At 38.3% G+C, this 19,096-nt stretch overlaps 1 protein-coding gene across 4 annotated transcripts in view; it reads left to right on the top strand.

The window, feature by feature from the left end:
• The window catches only part of nbeaa (neurobeachin a), a 176,130-nt gene that overhangs the window by 129,536 nt on the left and 27,498 nt on the right, over nucleotides 1-19,096 (top strand). For 2 of the 4 annotated variants that reach the window (XM_073829010.1, XM_073829009.1), the window contains exons 15-28: nucleotides 1,841-1,903; nucleotides 2,304-2,401; nucleotides 3,545-3,637; nucleotides 6,309-6,417; nucleotides 6,832-6,913; nucleotides 7,043-7,166; nucleotides 10,366-10,558; nucleotides 10,836-11,855; nucleotides 13,952-14,169; nucleotides 14,339-14,492; nucleotides 16,578-16,758; nucleotides 18,373-18,497; nucleotides 18,725-18,832; nucleotides 18,919-19,087. In XM_073829010.1, the coding sequence (XP_073685111.1) occupies nucleotides 1,841-1,903; nucleotides 2,304-2,401; nucleotides 3,545-3,637; nucleotides 6,309-6,417; nucleotides 6,832-6,913; nucleotides 7,043-7,166; nucleotides 10,366-10,558; nucleotides 10,836-11,855; nucleotides 13,952-14,169; nucleotides 14,339-14,492; nucleotides 16,578-16,758; nucleotides 18,373-18,497; nucleotides 18,725-18,832; nucleotides 18,919-19,087 (2,737 nt within the window). Of the gene's footprint in view, nucleotides 1-1,840; nucleotides 1,904-2,303; nucleotides 2,402-3,544; nucleotides 3,638-6,308; nucleotides 6,418-6,831; nucleotides 6,914-7,042; nucleotides 7,167-10,365; nucleotides 10,559-10,835; nucleotides 11,856-13,951; nucleotides 14,170-14,338; nucleotides 14,493-15,055; nucleotides 15,080-15,821; nucleotides 15,906-16,577; nucleotides 16,759-18,372; nucleotides 18,498-18,724; nucleotides 18,833-18,918; nucleotides 19,088-19,096 lie in introns of all 4 variants that reach the window. The other 2 variants (XM_073829008.1, XM_073829011.1) reach the window with 2 other exon arrangements.

The following is a 19,096-nucleotide window of genomic DNA, read 5'->3' as shown; positions in this document are numbered from 1 at the left end:
AGATTTAGTCTTAGTCTTAGTCTTTTGGACTAAAATGCTTCTTAGTTTTAGTCAAATTTTAGTCACTTCTATATGTGATCGTTTTAGTCCAATTTTAGTCGACGAAAAGTCAAAAAGGTTTTAGTCTAGTTTTAGTCAAAAAAAAGGAAAAAAGTAGTCTTTTAACAAATTAATGTAGGTCAGTAAATATTTTGCTGTTGGGTAGTGTCACTTATAAGTTCTGAAAATAGCAGATCTATAGTTCAACACAATGTGAGCTTCCGGATCGACTATTTTCACCAATAATTACAATAATGAAGGAATGTTTTAGAACATAAAAGACAAACAAGGATGGAATGCTGAAACGGCTTGCCATACTAGTATAGCAATGAGTATTTAATGCTAAAACGGCTTGCCATAGCGTCAGATACTTTTTAAGTTTTAATTGGCATGCACAATAAGCGGAAATATCATGCATTTTAAACGTCTGACGGACCACCCACTAACATTTTCGTCCATTCTCGTCTCGTCAACGAAAACTCACACACGTCTCGTCATGTTTTAGTCATCAACGAGCCATTTTTATCTCGTCATCGTCTCGTTATCGTCATGAAAAAAAGTGGCGTCAACGAAATGATTTCGTCATCGTCATCGTTGACGAAAACAACACTGATCCCTGATGAATATTTTGAAGTTAGGCTTCATAATAACACATCTTTCACATATGTGCTAACATATTTTATGTCATTGCTGCTTTGCATTATGTGCATCAGCACTTTGTTCTTCGAAACTGACTTTATTTGGCATGTCATTGCAGTGATTCAGGCAGCCTGAGTAAAATGCATGTTCCCAAGCAGTGACAGCGAGAAGACACGTCTGCTTTGTTAAAATAACACAATTTATCCTAATTTTTCCCTGAAATTTGATCCAGTTTGAAAGGCAGTCGTGCAGAAATTTGTTTATTTGCCTTTGTTTAAAAACAATGCAAGCGGCTTGATGGGGCCAACACGGAGAGAATTGCATTATGGATCATCACTCGACAGAAAACTGTGTGTGTGTGTGTGTGTGTGTTACGTGCACAGGCTGTTGTCCTGTTTTGAGAAGCATGATGTGGTTGCCAAGCAGCACATTTTTTTTCATTTAGCCGCTGCCTTTTTTTTTGTTCCTATTATATTCTGCCCCCTTTCCACATTTTCTCACTTTTCGTGCAGTTATTAGCATTGTGAGCGGCTTGTGATAGTGGCCCCAATCCATCACAGATGCCCTTCACTTCACCAAACAAAGCATTGAGACTCATTCACACGAACACAAAGTAAAGCAGCTACCTGCAATATCCCATGCTTTCCTATTCATTCACAACCTTGAAATACCCAACTTAAGTGTCAGTTATATTATAGAAGTGTCCAAGTATTTCCTCAGAAGTCGAAACTTCTTAGATGATTTTACAACCAATGCCCAGAGCATGCAAGAAATTAAATCAGGTGCCTTATAAAACCTTTAACCCATTAAAGCAAATAAAAAAAAATATAATCTGGAAATGTTAAAAGGGAAAAAAAGGATTAATTTTATTATTAATTATGAATAATTAAAAGTATAGTAATTTTTGTTTTATTCGTTTATTGAATAAATTTAGATTAGCATTTCCATTTTAACATTTTTGTTGCAGTTTCACATTTTTTTTTAGTCTGCTAATGTTTTATGCCATTTTATTCTGAGGTAAATGGATTTTTTTTATGAAATGACATTGACCACATTTAAAGGACATTTTTTATGAAAAATAAACACTAACCTGTTAAAATGAGAAACTTTAGAATGTGGCCTGCTTATATCTCATTTTTGTGTGCTCTCCTTTTTCTTTTAGGACCGAGGAGTGAAGGAAGATGAGTTGCAGAGCATATTAAACTACCTGCTAACCATGCATGAGGTAAAACTGATCAATAAACGGAGCAAAGGTCTTGTGGTCTAATTTTCTTTAGCCTTTATTAAACAAACCATGTTCCATGTTCTTTATGAAAAACAAGCTGCTTTAATCTATCTGGAAGGCTGAAATATTCACCTCAGATGTCAAAAGTGCAGAAGTTTTTGAGTCCATCAGGAAGGCGCTAGTATTATCCTGAAAGCTGCATTAATGCTTTGAGTCCCATGAAATTGCAGTAATGCACCATCTCTGCAGCCATTTGATTGAAAACACCAAATGAGTCTTGAAAACTGCTAGTTAAGTGCAGCATTATATAACACCGAGACATTTTAAGGGTATCTGGTGGATCATTATAGTCTACCGTTGTGTGGTTTACTGTCTGTTTGTTCATTTTTCTCTCCTGTAGGATGAAAACATCCATGATGTGCTACAGCTCTTGGTCGCACTCATGTCTGAGCACCCCGCCTCCATGATCCCTGCCTTCGACCAGAGGAATGGAATACGGTGAGACCTCGGGGACAAGCGGCTCTTGCATAGTCCGGTTATGTAACTTAAATAGATTTGGGCTGTCACAGCTGAATCAATCACATTCCCTCTCGCCTCACAACCCATCGCAAGAAACTTAAGTGCTTGTTTGAACTGCCCTCCCTATGAATTCACACCCTCTGGGTATCTTTATGATATTTTATTACTAGGGCTGTCAGTCGGTTCAAATATGTAATCAGGGTTGTTCTCATAATTTTTCCATAGGTGAAAGGAAAGTAAATGCAAAATGAAAATTCTGTCATCATTTGCTCAACCACGTCGTTCGAAATGTATGAAAGCCCATTACCGCCACTAAATAAAAAACAGAAAAGGTTATTGAAAAGAGATTTCTCAGAATTGTGTGATACAAACTCGCAATTCTGACTGAATTTTGACAATTTTTTCTCAGAATTGTGAGATATAAACTTGCAAATGTGAGTTATAAAGTCCAATTTTGAGGGGAAAAAGATGGATATTTTCCCAGAATTGCAAGTTTATGTCAGTTCATGCAATTGCGTGTCAGAATTGCGATATATAAACTTGCGATTCTGAGAAAGTTCAGAGTTTATATCTCGCAATTCTGACTTTATTTCTCAGAAATGCAACTTTATTTCTCAGAATTGAAAGTTTGTCTTGCAATTCTGACTTCATTTCACAGAATTAAGAGTTTATATTTCACAATTCTAAGAAAAAAAGTCAGAAGATTTTTTTTTTTTGTGATGAAAACGGGCTTCCATACAAATTACTTTTTTTTTTTTCAGTAGAAGATGTTTTGAAAAATGTTGCTAACCAAACAGTTGTTTCTGTAGACTTAGATTGTATGGACAAAAAATACAATGGAAGTCAATGAGAACTGAAACTATTTGCTTAAAGTTTCTCAAAATATCTTTTTTGAAAAAAAAAGATGTAAACAGGTTTGGAATGACATAAGGGTGAGTAGATGATGACAGATTTATAATTTTAACACATTAACACCTGATTTACTCCTCTCACTCGCGAAAAACCATCTATATTTCTCAAACTGTGCAAAAACATGTGCAAACACAGAATGTAAATCAGCTATAATTCAATAATAAAACCACACTTCCCACAATTTATGTATCTCCGTTATTTACTTTTCAGAGTCATCTACAAGCTCCTGGCCTCCAAAAGCGAGAGTATACGAGTCCAAGCTCTTAAAGTTCTTGGCTACTTCCTGAAACATCTGGGACACAAGTAAGTGTTAATGATGAAAGCATTTCTGTGAAGACCTGTATGAGTATACAAAGTTGTATTTGGTATTTTGGCACGTGAAGAAACCTCAGTTGGGTTATTCCTACTGTGCAGTTAATTGCATGCTTAAGCAGTGCATATTTCTGGAAGTCTGGTGCATTATAACCTTTTTATAGAAATAGTCCCTTTGATTACAACACAGCCACATTCATGTTTTAGGAGTTCAAAAGTTACAGCATGGACAAAAATGCGACGCGTACCTGGCCTTTCGCGAGGGGAAGAGAGCACATTTAGAGAAAGAATGTTCTGTAGCTGACAGGAAGTGTTAAACGCATGGGCTACTGCTGGAATAATTGTTCTGACAGTTCGTGTGCGGCAAAGCGGAGCTTTAGACAAGATGCTACAAAGAAAACAATTTGGTATAAAAAACGATTTCCACTCCGAAATCGCTGGTAAATATCACATATATAATATCACAAATTAAATGTAATCAAATTAAGTGTGAAATCTTGAAGTAGAAAGACTGAAATATAAATATATAAGACTGAAATGCTTATTTATTTACTTAAAACATTGCATTTTTTAAATGTATTAAGGTTATCAATCATTAGTCAGACTCAGACATCCATGACTTTTCTGCTTAAAGGAGAAGTTCACTTCCAGAACAAAAAATTACAGATAACTTACTCACCCAAGACATCCAAGATGTCATCCAAGATGTTCATGTCTTTCTTTCATTTCAGGATTTTTCTTTATGTAGTGGACTTCTATGGTGCCCCAAGTTTTAACTTTCAAAATGCAGTTTGAATGCAGCTTCAAACGATCCCAAATGTGGTTGTAAACGATCTCAGCCAAGGAAGAAGGGTCTTATTTAGCGAAGTGTTTTTTTTTTTTTTTTTTTTTTTTAATTACAATTTATATACTTTTTTACCTCAGATGCTCGCCTTGTCTGAGAAGAAAAACTCATCTCATTTTCTCCCTCAACTTCAAAATCGTTCTACATTGCTGCTTTTACCTTTTTTGTTAAGGGTGTTTGATCTTCTTTGCATGTTCACTTTGCAAACAATAGGTTGGTACTTGGTAGGATGATTTTGAAATGATTTTTGAAGTTGAGGGAGAAAATAAGATGGGAGTTTTTCGACATACCCTAACTGTCTTGAACCAAAAAAAAACTGTTCAGGTAGAGCAAGACATGACGAATGTTTGAGGTCAAAAAGTATGTAAGTATATAAAAATAAGTGATCGTTTCGCTAGATAAGACCATTCTTCCTCGGCTGGGATCATTTACAACTGCTTTTGGGATCGTTTGAAACCGCATTTAAACTGCATTTTGGAAGTTCAAACTCGGGGCACCATAGAAGTCCACTATATGGAGAAAAATCCTGATATGTTTTCTTTGAAAAAACATATTTTCTTTACGATTGAAGAAAGAAAGACATGAACATCTTGGATGACATGGGGGTGAGTACGTTATCTGTAAGTTTTTGTTCTGAAAGTAAACTTGAAAATGAAAATTCTGTCATTAAAGGTTGTATCAGCGATTTCTAGCCTGAAAAATAAAGTGTCAAATTCAGCTGAGCTTTCTTCACGATCCGCTCGCTGCCTGCCCCATAAATTGTCTGTGAAAAAACCGCGTCTCTCTGGTCAGCCTAGAGTCCGAGATATGCCAAAAAAACAATCGGCACTACCAACCTTTCCACAGATAAACAAACAGTGTTCCAACCAATCAGCGTCAGGGGTTTGGTGTTGTGGACTTTCGCTCCGCCTCCCTCACATCCCTGCACCAGTAGGAAAGTCCACAACACCAAACCCCTGAGGCTAGAAATCGCTGATACAACCTTTAACTACTCACCCTCATGTTGTTCCAAACCCGAAAGACCTTCATTCATCTTTGGAACACAAATTAAGTTAATTTTGATTAAATTTAAGAGCTTTCTGACCCTGCATAGACAGCAACACAACTGACACATTTAAGGCATAGAAAGGTAGTAGGGACATTAAGTAGTCATGGTACTCTCATGACACTGAAAAGAAGAAAGTGTTGAATAAAGTGGTTGTTGTTTTTTACGTACAAACAATATTCTCGTAGCTTCATAACCACTGATGTCACATGGACACATTTGACATTTAATTTTTAGGTGAACTGTCGCTTTAAATCTAAAATCAGATTTTAAAAAATGTTAGTCCTTCAAATAAAATAAATTCTGGTTAGTGTCGTTTCCCAAACTTGTTTTCCTCTTTAGCTTTATGCTAGATGCATAAAGTGTGTAGCTTAATTTGCATTTTAATTTGTCATACGCATCTCCAGCCTTGAGAGGTGAATTAAATGCATTTGACCGGCAGTCTTTGTGCTGTCATGTCCCCTCCCCCTGACTGACGTGCTCAGGAACGCTGATGTCTCCAAAAGGCTGCAAGAGGGCCACTGACAGCTGTGTTTGTGTATGTGTGTGTGCGTGCCCTTGAGGAGTGCGGTGTCACTTCTAATCGCATCAGTGTGCCAGTAGCATGCGTCTCCTCATTGATCTTAATGGTGTGGAAGGCTGTGGGGTAAAATTGAACCAGTGAGTGAGTTTATACCTGCCTTTGCATTGTCAATGTCACCGCAAACAACATGACACATGCGCCTCTTATCTCACCTCCCCTCTGTGCTCTCCGTGTGTGTGTCTGTGTACAGGAGGAAGGTGGAGATCATGCACACACACAGCCTCTTCACGTTGCTCGGAGAGCGACTAATGATGCACACCAGCACTGTGACCATCACCACCTACAACACGCTTTATGAGGTATCCACTTGTCTGGTGTTTGTCACACCACAGAAAAATGTGTTATTAACCATCCAGCCAAATTTGAATGATAAAAAACAAGTAAGTTTAGAAAAAATAAGCAAGATTCTCTGCTCTCAAACACTGGGGGTGTGTCCACTGTCTGCGCTGAAACCACGCCCACTCATGGGAAAGCTGCCCCCTCTCTCAACTGTCAAATACAAATAAATTTAAACAAGGAGACTGAGCTGTTTGGTAAATTATCGCAACTGGGCAATATGCATTTATGTGATGAAGGCATAGCTAATTAGCAAACTGTAGGCTGTAGTAAGTAACGGTAATGACAGTAACTCACAATTATGTGTATTTGAATAACATGTAGGCCTTAATAAAACTGATTTCTGGTCTAATCAAGCTGCTTTTTATCTAATGTAGATCTTAACAGAACAGGTTTGCACTCAGGTAGTGCACAAGCCTCATCCAGAACCCGATTCTACAGTCAAGATCCAAAACCCCAGTAAGTGTCTGTTGTTCATTTCATATCTAGTCATTTTATCAGATCATTTTTGACCCACATCAGATCAATGTCTAAGCTCTCATTCCTTTTCCATTTCTCTCTCTCATCTTTCTTTTTTGATTTTCTCAGTGATTCTGAAGGTTGTGGCTACGCTGCTTAAAAGTTCCTCCCCCAGCACTGAGCTGATGGAAGTACGACGCCTCTTCCTGTCCGACATGATCAAACTCTTCAGTAACAGCAGAGAGAACAGACGGTAAGCCATTTATACACACTAGTGGTGAATACTAAAACTGTGTTTGGGTTTTTTGCCTAAAGTAAATTCTTGTTCCATTTGATATATACACACTTTTTCATGTTATGGCAAATAGAAAACCATTTAGCTTTACTGTTAAGTAACAAGGCATTTCATCCCTAACCTAGAGCCATATATACAGACAAACTCTAATACAGTTGAAGTCAAAAATTTACATACACCTTGCAGAATCTGCAAAATGTTAAGTATTTTACCAAAATAAGAGGGATCATAAAAAATGCATGTTGTTTTTTTCTTTTTAGTACTGACCTGAATTTGTCCTGAACACTTCAGAAAAATTCTTCAGGTCCCACAAATTCTTTGGTTTTTCAGCATTTTGTGTATTTAAACCTTTTCCAACAATGACTGAGATTTTGAGATCCATCTTTTCACACTGAGGAAAACTGAGGGACTTATATGCAACTATTACAAACGGTTCAAACACTCACTGATGCTTCAGCAGGAAGCTTTAAGAGCCAGGGGTGTAAACTTTTGAACGGAATAAGGATGTGTACATTTTTCTTATTTTGTCTAAATTAATTTTTTTTTCATTTAGTACTGCCCTTCAGAAGCTACAGGAGATACTTACGTGTTCCCCAGAAAACAAAATAAGTTAAATTTACCCTGATCTCAGCGTGAAAAGAAACATCTCAAAATCATATAGTCATTGCTGGAAAGGGTTCAAATACACAAAAATGCTAAAAAACCAAAGAATTTGTGGGGCCTGAAGGATTTTCTGAAGAACAGCAGGCAGTTTAACTGCTCAGGACAAACAAGGGACTCATGAACAACAATCACTAAACCAAAAAAAATCAAAAGAATCAAGTGTATGTAAACTTTTGAACAGAGTCATTTTTATAAATTCAACTATTTTCTCCTGTGGATCCTGTGGATATGTAAACGTCTTTTAAGTGAAATATTTTATTCAGGTCAGTACTAAATAAAAAACAACATGCATTTTGTACGATCCCTCTTATTTTGGTAAAAATAATTAACATTTTGTATATGCTGCAAGATGTATGCAAAATTTTGACTTCAACTGTATTTATAGATAAAGAATCACAAGATAAAACACACAGGCATACAAATGCCCTTTTAAATACAAACATACCCATAGAAACCCAGACATATGCAGACGCTACAATATTTTTGCACAAGCAAGCTGTATGCAAACATCAGAAGCATTTAGCGTCTCCCTCTCAGTGGGAAAGACGCTCCCTCCTATTAAATCAATTAGTGTCATAATTAATGCATTGAGGAATGAAGATTTGAAGTGGCATTCTCTCTGCATTGTTCCGTTTCATGGGCTCCTGCAGAGGCTAAGCCTGACTGTCACCTATTGGACTTAGGTTAGCCTTATTTGCTCATTAGTAAGATTTAGGTACACTCGGGGTGTGTGTGTGTGTGTGTGCACACTTCAATCCTAAATAAGCCCACGGTGCACCATGCACCCAGGCCCGCTCAGTCAGCTGCTGCCATGGTTACAACTGCATACCAAAATCACAATGCATATTTTAGCAGTGGTGAAGTGGGACTCCTTGTTTCTGTATTCCATAACAAGCCCGGCATTCTGAAGTGAGCAGACGTGTCTGGAATCTGAGATGACAAGAGTGAAGGAGTATTTCCAGCAAGTTCCAGCAATCATAAAGCACTCCCTCCTTAGTACTTTGCGTAGGCCGTTTGTTTTTATGCTACGTTCAGCCTTGGTTTACACAGTAATTCTCTAAGTTTAGATTTGATTTAGTTATGATTACAGTAAGTGAAGGTTTTCATTACTAGAAACAAATAACCATAGGGTAGTAATTAGGTCATGCGACTATAATATGGATTACTACTCTTTTTATCAGAGCATGGTTTGCACTGTTTGACACACTATTAAAGGAGACCTATTATGCCACTTTTTACAATTTGTAAATCTCAGGTGTCCCCAGAATGTGTCCGTGAAGTTTCAGCTTAAAATGCCCCACAGATCATTATAAAAATGGCCATTTTGAATAGAAGTAGAAACCAGCTGTTTTCGTGCATTCCTCTTTAAATGCAAATGAGCTGCTTCCCAGCCCCTTTTCCAGAATAGGACTGTGCCTTTACAGCTCGTAGCTCAAAAAAACGTTTGTTTGATTTTAATTATCTTGTCTATTGTGCTGAAATCATGCGTTTTAAAACCATATCAGTTTAAACTTCTGATATACTCTTAGCAAAGCACGTGCACAGAAAGCAGCTGTCACATGGCATGTGACTAAACTAAGTTCTCTTTCACATCTTATTGCGCTTAAACTGTGAAATACACACAAGTTTATGTTAAAAACACAGGAGTTACAAAAACAGTCGGTTATGTCTGTGAAGTTAAACAGCTGGGAAAGAAGTCACATGTTTGTATTAGATCTGTGTGACAGCAGCATAATATACAGTAAATACATAAATCCACTGCTGGGACTGTAAATAGTGATCCGTGCTCATCTGTGCAGCCAAAGACAGAACAGTTAACATGCTTTGCTTGAACTTTTGCCATGGCCTTAGAGCTGCTACACCGTTGTCACTTGCAAAAACAAAATGATTGTGCCTTGATGGAAAAGTGCAGATTAAGGGGTGGTAATATTATAATAAGATCCCCTGTCTACGTTCTAGAGGAGTGAAATCTGACGTGCTAGTCTTTTTTTACATGCTTGCAAGAAAAGGCTTACCAATATAAAGTTAGCGGGTTGTCCTTTTTCACATTTTCTGGATTGGTAGATACACTGGGTACCCGATTATAACACTTAAACAGAAAAAGTCAGATTTTCATGATAGGTCACCTATATGAAATAAAAATACAAAATAATGTCACAACATAAGTGCTGAGTTTGCAAATGGACATGGATATTGATTTTTAAATGTTCAAAAGATTACATTTAACAGTGTTATTAAACTAATAGTGTTTTGGAAGATTAACTTCAAATGAGCATTAGATGACTCAAAGGTAATTTAAATGAAAAACAGAGCAAATGAGCATGCACAATTCAGTATCTTTCAAAAAGTTTTCCATTAGCGCATAGCCTCTGTTTAAAACAGGTGGTGTAGAAATTTAGCACCAGAGCTTTTTCCTCAGTTAACATTCTGCTTGAGTGAATAATTAATCCATTCGATCTAAATTGGCATCATGGTGTCATTGTACTGTTTGTAGGTGTCTGCTGCAGTGTTCAGTGTGGCAGGACTGGATGTTCTCTCTGGGCTACATTAACCCAAAGAACCCTGAGGAGCAGAAGATCACCGAAATGGTCTACAACATATTCCGCATCCTGCTTTATCATGCCATCAAGTATGAGTGGGGAGGCTGGCGCGTGTGGGTGGACACACTCTCCATCGCCCACTCCAAGGTTAGAGCAAGGCAATCTGCAGCTCTTAGCCCTTTTCTTGATATATTTAGTTTCGTAATATCACACATAATGGTTTTAATGCATTTCTTATGTCAGCAAAGAATGAAAAAGTTGTTATTTTTACCATCTCCACTCTCTTGCTTTGTCGTTTGGTCATGATTACAGAAATAGTGTTTAATTTAGTTAAACACTGATAAGTCTTTTTGTTTACTTAATTGGATAAGTGTTGCAATGAGTTGAATCCATCTAATGGTGGAGATGATACCCTCCTCTTTAGGTGACCTACGAGGCGCACAAGGAGTACCTGGCAAAGATGTACGAGGAGTACCAACGACAAGAGGAAGAGAACATCAAGAAAGGAAAGAAAGGTTCCGTCAGCACAATTTCCGGCCTTTCCGCCCAACCCACCACTGTCAACGGAAACCTGGAGATCCGTGAGATTGATGACACATCTCAAACGCAGACACCAGAGAGTGAGGCAGATTATGGAGAAAACGCAGACTCTCGCATCCTACTAGCTGAGACCAAAGGTCCAGAGGGCGAAGCCGAACGGTCAGCTGCCGGGGTTCGTGTGGAGGTCCATGACTTGCTGGTAGACATCAAAGCTGAGAAGGTGGAGGCCACAGAGGTTAAATTAGACGATCTGGATCTGTCCCCGGAGGTACTTGGAGGAGGAGGTGGCATGGAGAATGGACCCTTGGTGGAAGTAGACTCACTGTTGGACAGCGCCTACTGTGCGGCAGTTCACAAGCTCAATGGGAGCCTTGTCCCCAAAGAGGAGGAAAGTGTTGTGGTGGGTTTGACTGAAGACGATGGCAACATGGGTCCTCTAATCACGCTCGCAGATGAAAAGGACAGCGTTCCCAGCAACAATGGCTTCCTGTTTCCCAAGGTGGATGAGAAGCTGCTTCCCTCACTGGCGTCGACTGAGCCCCTGGTGCTGCCCAGCCCTGAACAGCCCCCTTGTTCAACAACTCCACACACTTCAAGCGCCAGTGATGATCTCAGTCTGCTGGCCCACATGACTTCTTGTGGTTCAGATCTGGTTCAAACCCCAAGTGGACTAACAGAGGACGATGGGTTTAAGTTGCAGAGCTCCTTGGCGGACATCAGCACACTGGCAGAAGCCGAGGCCCAGGCTGCAGCCAGGACAGCAGAGTGTTTGGAGCAAGAGGTTGGGGAGGCCAGGGCTGGGAAGAGCGGAGGGGATGCAGCAAGCACCACTTCAGACACGGAGAGATCCGACGATGGAAAGGACAAAGAAATGAAGAAGATTCAGACCACAGCCACCACGCAGGTGCGAATCACTCTTTCTACTTTGATTTGATTTATTATGTGTTGCGTTTGCCCACCGATGGTCAATCAAAAATGTTTACACACCCTCATGTTGTGCCAAACCTGTATGACTGACTGACTTCTGTGGAATACAAAAAGAGATGTTAGGAAGAATGTTCAGGCTGCTCTTTTTCGTAGATGAAAGAGAATGGGGGTGATGCTGTTGAGCTCCAAATATGAGTGGTCCATATGACTTTTCTGAAACCTTACAATGCAATGAAACCAACCGAAATTTAAATAACTATTCACTGAAATCACACTTTTCTACACTTTGAAACTGGCGCAATGCATTTGGTTAAAGGGTTTAAATTTTTGGTTAAAAAAGAAAATTCTGCCATTAATTACTCATCCTAATGTCATTCCAAAAGCTTAAGACCTTTCGTTCATCTTCGGAACACAAATTAATATACATTTCAGTGTTCCCCCTAGGTTTCAAATCAAGGCATTAAACATTTATTTTTTAAATCAAATGAAAATTAAACCCTTTTATTTTTTGGCAAACAAACAGAGGGTTACTGTTATAATTAATACATGTAAGAAAAATTGTGTGAATATTCAGTTTAAAAAGTTTTAATAACATTTTATTTTTTTTCTACAATTAAGCGGTTAATCTTGTTGTAATATTTAAATTTTATCATTTAATTGTTTTATTTAAATTAGCCAAAAAAATAGGAATATATATATAAGAATATATAAACACCTACAATATACTGTACAAAAGTATATAAGGCTAATATAGTTCTGTTACATTTATTTTGACAGGTTGTCGTACTTTTGTTGACGTGCTTTTATTTTGACAGGTTGCCGTGAGTAGCCAATGATGTGATGCTAGTTTTCTTAAATGAAACGGTAAAATTCACATGAAGTGACACTCACAGCAGCTCTGGAGATTGAATTTATCTGTTCATGAGACGCAAATGCTGAAAATAACGGGTTGCGTCAGGCGTGCTTCAGTATCTGCGTAGTAAACAAACCTTGTTGTCAGCCATTCATACATTCAGAGGCAAACGGAACATGCAGGATATATTTACATATTTAAACCGTCTTTTTGCGTTTTAATATTCACAGACATTAGTCCATATTGCGATTCGAATTAAGTGAAAGACCAACTTTTGATTTATTAATCCAAAAATCTACGAATTCTGTTGCATTCCGCGCTGTAGTGTAAATTCCGTTTTTATGAATGGACTCCGCCATCTTGTCCGTGTTTTCGCGGAGAAGAAATTGTAGACGTGCGACCATGTAGAGACAGAAATGACATGCCGTCGTGTATATAAATAACATTAGGCTATTTAGTTTTTAAAAATGATGTAAAACTTGGCTTAAGACATCTTGCTGTGCTATATTTCCTGGAGGACCACCTTACTGCAGAGTTTAGCTTCAACACATCAGCCTAGAAGATTCTAGTGAGTCTGAAGACCCTGATTAGGTTCAGGTTTGTATAACTAGGATAATCAAACGTTGTTCTACTATTTTATGCTTTCTAAACCATGGGAAAAAATGTGTGGACGCTGCTAAGTCATATGGAGAATGACTTAGTAGGCAGGAAAGGGCTCAATATTTTGACAAACTAAAGTTAATACGTGGTAAAGATACATACAAGCAGTATTAATTAATATATTAGCCTAAGATTTCACCTACCTGACTGGAAATGATAAGAACAAACATGAATGTTGTCAAGATTCTTGCCCTGGAAATCCTGGTTCAGTTTGGGCAACCACAAAGGCCTTTTGTTCCTCAGACAGTTTTTTGCACTCTTCTCCCTGATTTGTTACAACTTTTGGCAGTCTGTAGTACCCCAAATGTTTTTCCCGGTCTGACCGATAAGTACAGCCCAAAACATGACAATAATTGACCATTTTCAGCAGCAATAATCTGCAAAAAATTGGTGTTCCACCAAGGATAGCCTGTTACATGAGTAAACTAACCCTTTAAATAAATTGCCATTTAATCTTAATCTGGTTTAGAACCATAAAAATTAAATAAATGAATGTCATAATAATCTAGCAAGCAATTAAAGCCAATGGCTTGAATGATTGAATTGGTGCTTCCCTGCAGGCTCTTCATGGTCGTATGTCAGGTCAGATGGAGAGGGACCTCCGTGTGGATCTGGGCTTCAGAGGCATGCCGATGACAGAGGAACAGCGGCGACAGTTCAGCCCTGGCCCTCGAACAACAATGTTCCGTATCCCAGAATTCAAATGGTCACCCATGCATCAGCGCCTATTGACTGACCTGTTGTTCGCCCTGGAAAGTGACGTACACATGTGGAGGAGGTATGAGAGTTTTTGCCCTTCAGAATTAGTGTTTTCCTGGAACAACTGGACTGACAACAAGGATGTTATAATCTAATTCTCTGTAACCTCTTTCGTGTTTCTTAACAGTAAAACTCTGAAAAGATAAACATGTTTGTTCTCTCTCTTTTTTGTTCTCTTTTTCTCTCAGCCACTCTACGAAATCGGTCATGGACTTTGTAAACAGTAACGAGAACATTATATTTGTCCACAACACCATCCACCTCATTTCTCAGATGGTTGATAACATCATTATAGCGTGTGGCGGGATCCTTCCCCTGCTCTCTGCTGCCACCTCCCCATCTGTAAGTGGCACCTGAGCGCCCCCTAGTGGATATTCACATCAGTGCAACATCCTTGAATTATAAAACCTGATTTTTTTTTGTTTAGAAGGGCTGTAAGGAGATCATTTAGAATCTTCTAGAAGAAAAAACGTGTTCCTTTTTTTTATATTCCTAAATGTTCAGAGACAATACATGTCTCATCTTATATTGATTTTGAGAGTAGGAGTGCTGACTCCAGATTAGTATTTTTGCCTACACATAGAAACATACTTGAGTGCTGCTATGTCAAATTTCCTCCTTTGTCGGGTTGGAGCTTTTACCCTGAAATCCTAAATATGAACACAATCCCTAATTTTGCTGCTTTCTTCTCCTGTGTTCTTTGACATTTTACCTGCAGTCTAACCTTTTTATTTTGGGCAAACATTCTTACAGCTTTTTTTCTCTGACTGACTCTTGTTTATTAACCCACTTTTTGTGCCTTTGTATCCTTTTGTTGTCTATATTGCCTCTAATTCCTTTTCCCCTTCCCTCTAATTCTTTCTGTTTCTCTCGTTTTGTCTTTTTTGTTTCTTTTGCATGTACAGAGTTCTAAGGTTAGTGCGAACCCTGTAAGTTCAAATTTATTTATTCTTCTCTAATGTTCACAATCTTGTTTTATCATTTTAATACCACTAATGCCACAGGTCACAATGTATGATCCATTTCAGACCATTTCCATCTCTTCTGTCTTTTTCAGCCTCAGACTATGTCTGCATTCATTTCTCCTCAAAAGATTTATGAAATATGTATTGCACTCAAAGTTGCACTCAGTAATTCATGTTCATGTTAAGCTGACCAATATTCCAGTCATTTTCCAGTGCAGCATCATGCAAAACTTTTCAGGCTTATACAAAAATGCGATATTTGCGGTCAGCCATGATTAATTTATTATCTATGGCTGATGATATAATTTCAAAATGGCGCGTATCACAAGGCTTCCTTCACAATGTAAATTAAACATGACTTTAAATTTATTTTCAGAAGTACAATTTTTCCTTTATGTATAGAATTTATTTAATTAGTGAAACAAACTGAGTGCATCTATAAATATGAGATTATGGATGTATCAAAATACAAGTTATTCATTTACATGATCGGTTCAGGTGCTCATATCTGATAAAGTATCTTATCAGACCTTCTTCCTTATAATCGTCTGTTATTCATGGAAATTTTTAAACAGATACTGATATTAAATTGCATTAAATTAGCACGCACGGTGCGTGTGACGAGCCCCCTGGCTCTATTGGTCCGTTTATAAGGGTCTTTATTAAATGTCAACTTCATTTGTTCCCCTCTGTGTTGGTCATAAAGACACGAGTAGGTCCTTGCTTACAGAAAGGGACAAAAAGCAATGAAGTTAATAGCCTGCCAGGAAGCTCTGGCACAGGGGCAGAGGTGGGTCTGAGCTGTCGCCCCTATATATACCCAAAATGCACCACTGCGTGACCTCCTATTCGCCACTAATATGTCTACAAGCAACAAGCATGTTCCCAGTTTTCAACATCAATTATGTTAATTTCAGCACTCACCCCATATTTTTCCTAAGATGCTTTTAAAACCGTTGCTTAAAAGGCTCCACAACTTTTTAAAACATCACAGTGGGTCTGTTCAAGCTTTTGCTTTTCAAATAGTTTTCTCCTTTGTGAAATACCATGTAATTATGTTGAACTTTTGATATTGATGTTGCAAAATGGTGACGTGTTTCTTGACCACTGCAAAAAATTAAGCGCACACGGCACTGCAGCACTGTCTGTTCACACTCAAATAGGTGTCACACTGGTTTGAACACAGTTTATTTTAGTGGTGTGAGGTTTTCCAAGCACCTTCCTCCCCAACTATTTTTGAGAGGCATGTTTCATGAAGTTTGCCTGGCATTATCGATTTGCTGTGATCACACATTTGTTTGTTTGTCAGCACATTGTCAGCAGTATAATTCTGTGTAGGTGTGAGCATTACGCTGTTTAGGTTTGTGTGTGTGTGTGTGTGTGTGTGTGTGTGTGTGTTTGCTTTAAAGTATTAGGATGTATTTCTAAACTTCTGGACTTTGGTTATGTGTGTGCATCCCAGACCGAGCTTGAGAATGTGGAGGCGACCCAGGGCATGTCGTCAGAAACGGCGGTCACATTTCTGAGCCGGCTGATGGCCATGGTGGATGTGCTCGTGTTCGCCAGTTCTCTGAATTTCAGCGAGATTGAGGCTGAAAAGAACATGTCGTCAGGGGGACTAATGCGCCAGTGTCTACGATTAGGTATGTGTGAAGTATTTTACCGATGTAGCTATTTCAAATATGTCATTTTATATGCTATATGCCTTGACTAGCTTCGGTATAAGGTTTTTGTACCTTAAGGGTGAAGTACTGTACAGTTGAGGTCAAAAGTTTACATACACCTTGCAGAATCTCCCAAATGTTCATTATTTTACCAAAATAAGAGGGATCATACAAAATGCAGGTTATTTTTTTATTTAGTACTGACATAAATAAGATGTTTCACATGAAGGATGTTTACATATAGTCCACAAGAGAAAATAATAGTTGAATTTATAAAAATGACTCTTTTCAAAAGTTTACATACACTTGATTCTTAATACTGTGTTGTTACCTGACTGATCCACAGCTGTGTTTGTTTGTTTAGTGATAGTTGTTCAGATTCTTTGGTTTTTTAGCATTTTTTGTAATTGAACCCTTTCCAACAGTGACTGTATGATTTTGAGATCCGTCTTTTCACACTGATGAGAACTGAGGGACTCATATGCAACTATTACAGAAGGTTCAAACACTCACTGATGCTTCAGAAGGAAAAAACGATGTATCAAGTGTAAACATTTTGCACAGAATGTAAACGTTTGAACAGAATGAAAATGTGTGCATTTCTTTTATTTTCCCTAAATATAATTTTTTTTTCATGTAGTACTGCCCTTCAGAAGCTACAGAAGATACTTACATGTTTTTAGAAGACAAAATACGTTAAATTTAATAGGCAAAATAAGAAAAATGTACACACCTTTATTCTGTTTAAAAGTTTTCACCCTGATTCTTAATGCATTGTTTTTCCTTCTGGAGCATCAGTGAGTGTTTAAACCTTCTGTAATAGTTGCATATGAGTCTCTCAGATGTCGTTAGTGTGAAAAGATGGATCTCAAAATCATATAGTCATTGTTGGAAAGGGTTCAAATACACAAAAATGCCGAAAAGCCAAAGAATTTGTGGGACCTTAAGGATTTTTCTGAAGAACAGCAGGCAGTTTAACTGTTCAGGACAAACAAGCGACTCATGAACAACTATCACTGAACAAAAAATACACAGCTGTGGTTTATTCAGATAACAACACAGTATTAAGAATCAGTATACAAGTGTATGTAAACTTTTGAACGGGGTAATTTTTCACTTTATTATTTTCTTTTGTGGAATACATGCAAATGCCTTTTATGTGAAATATCTTATTCAGGTCAGTACTAAATAAAAAATATGCATTTTCTTTGATTTTCCTTTTTTATTATTTACATTTTGCAGGTGTATGTAAACTTTTGACCTCAACTGTATATTATTTCTGTGGCAACAAACTAGAATAAATAGTACTGCAAGTAGTAGTTGAAAAGCAATGCAACAGTAACGCAAATCACAAGTTCAAATTCCAGAAAGGTAGTAAGGTCATCATTAAAATGGTCCCAGTGGACACAGTGGTTCAACCTTAATTTTATGAAGCTACGAGAATACTCTTTGTGCGCTAAGATGACAAAAATAACGATTCATTCAACAATTTCTTCTCCTTCGCTGCACGTTCACGAGAGTACCTGTGTGTCTGTGTGGTGTGATGTGAATATCAAGGTAGATGTTCTAGTAAAACTGTTTGTCTCCTCTCAGTATGTTGTGTAGCAGTGAGGAACTGTCTAGAATGCAGGCAGAGGCAGAGAGACAGAGGCAGCAAAACCTCACTGCCAATCAGCAAGACCCAGGAGAACCTACAGACCGCAGCGTCCGCCAGCAAGGTTATACACTCACACACCTGCAAAAACACAGGAGAACAAACACATATGCGCATGCAAAATGCATCCACACACAAACACATACTAAATAGTCCGAAAACACATCAGAAACAATAAAAAGCAATACAGATTTACTACCATTACTGCATGCAATTACTGTATGTATGAGTGTATGTCCACGTGTGTGTTCTGTGGTGTAACATATGATTCTCTCTTCCTCTCTCCCGCAGAACATCATACAGAACGTCCCGCGTAACCTTTCTCCCATCAAAGACCCAGACAGACTGCTGCAGGATGTGGACATTAATCGTCTCCGAGCTGTCGTCTTCAGAGACGTGGTGAGACACTCACTTACCTGCGCCGGAGCAAAGCGTGCATGTTAACATGGACAGAATGATTGTTAACCATACTGTGTGTTCAATAGGATGACAGTAAACAAGCTCAGTTCCTGGCTCTTGCCGTGGTCTACTTCATCTCTGTCCTTATGGTGTCCAAATACCGGGACATCCTGGAGCCACAGCGGGAGATCGGCAGGTCCAGCAGCCTGTCAGGGAGAAGCATCCGACAAGAGATTAATTCACCCACCAGCACAGGTGAACTCA

Source organism: Garra rufa, chromosome 23, assembly GCF_049309525.1.
Source record: "Garra rufa chromosome 23, GarRuf1.0, whole genome shotgun sequence".
Taxonomy (NCBI): Eukaryota; Metazoa; Chordata; class Actinopteri; order Cypriniformes; family Cyprinidae; genus Garra; species Garra rufa.
The sequence above is the reverse complement of the archived record's forward strand: the minus strand, read 5'-3'. Positions and strand labels throughout refer to the sequence as shown.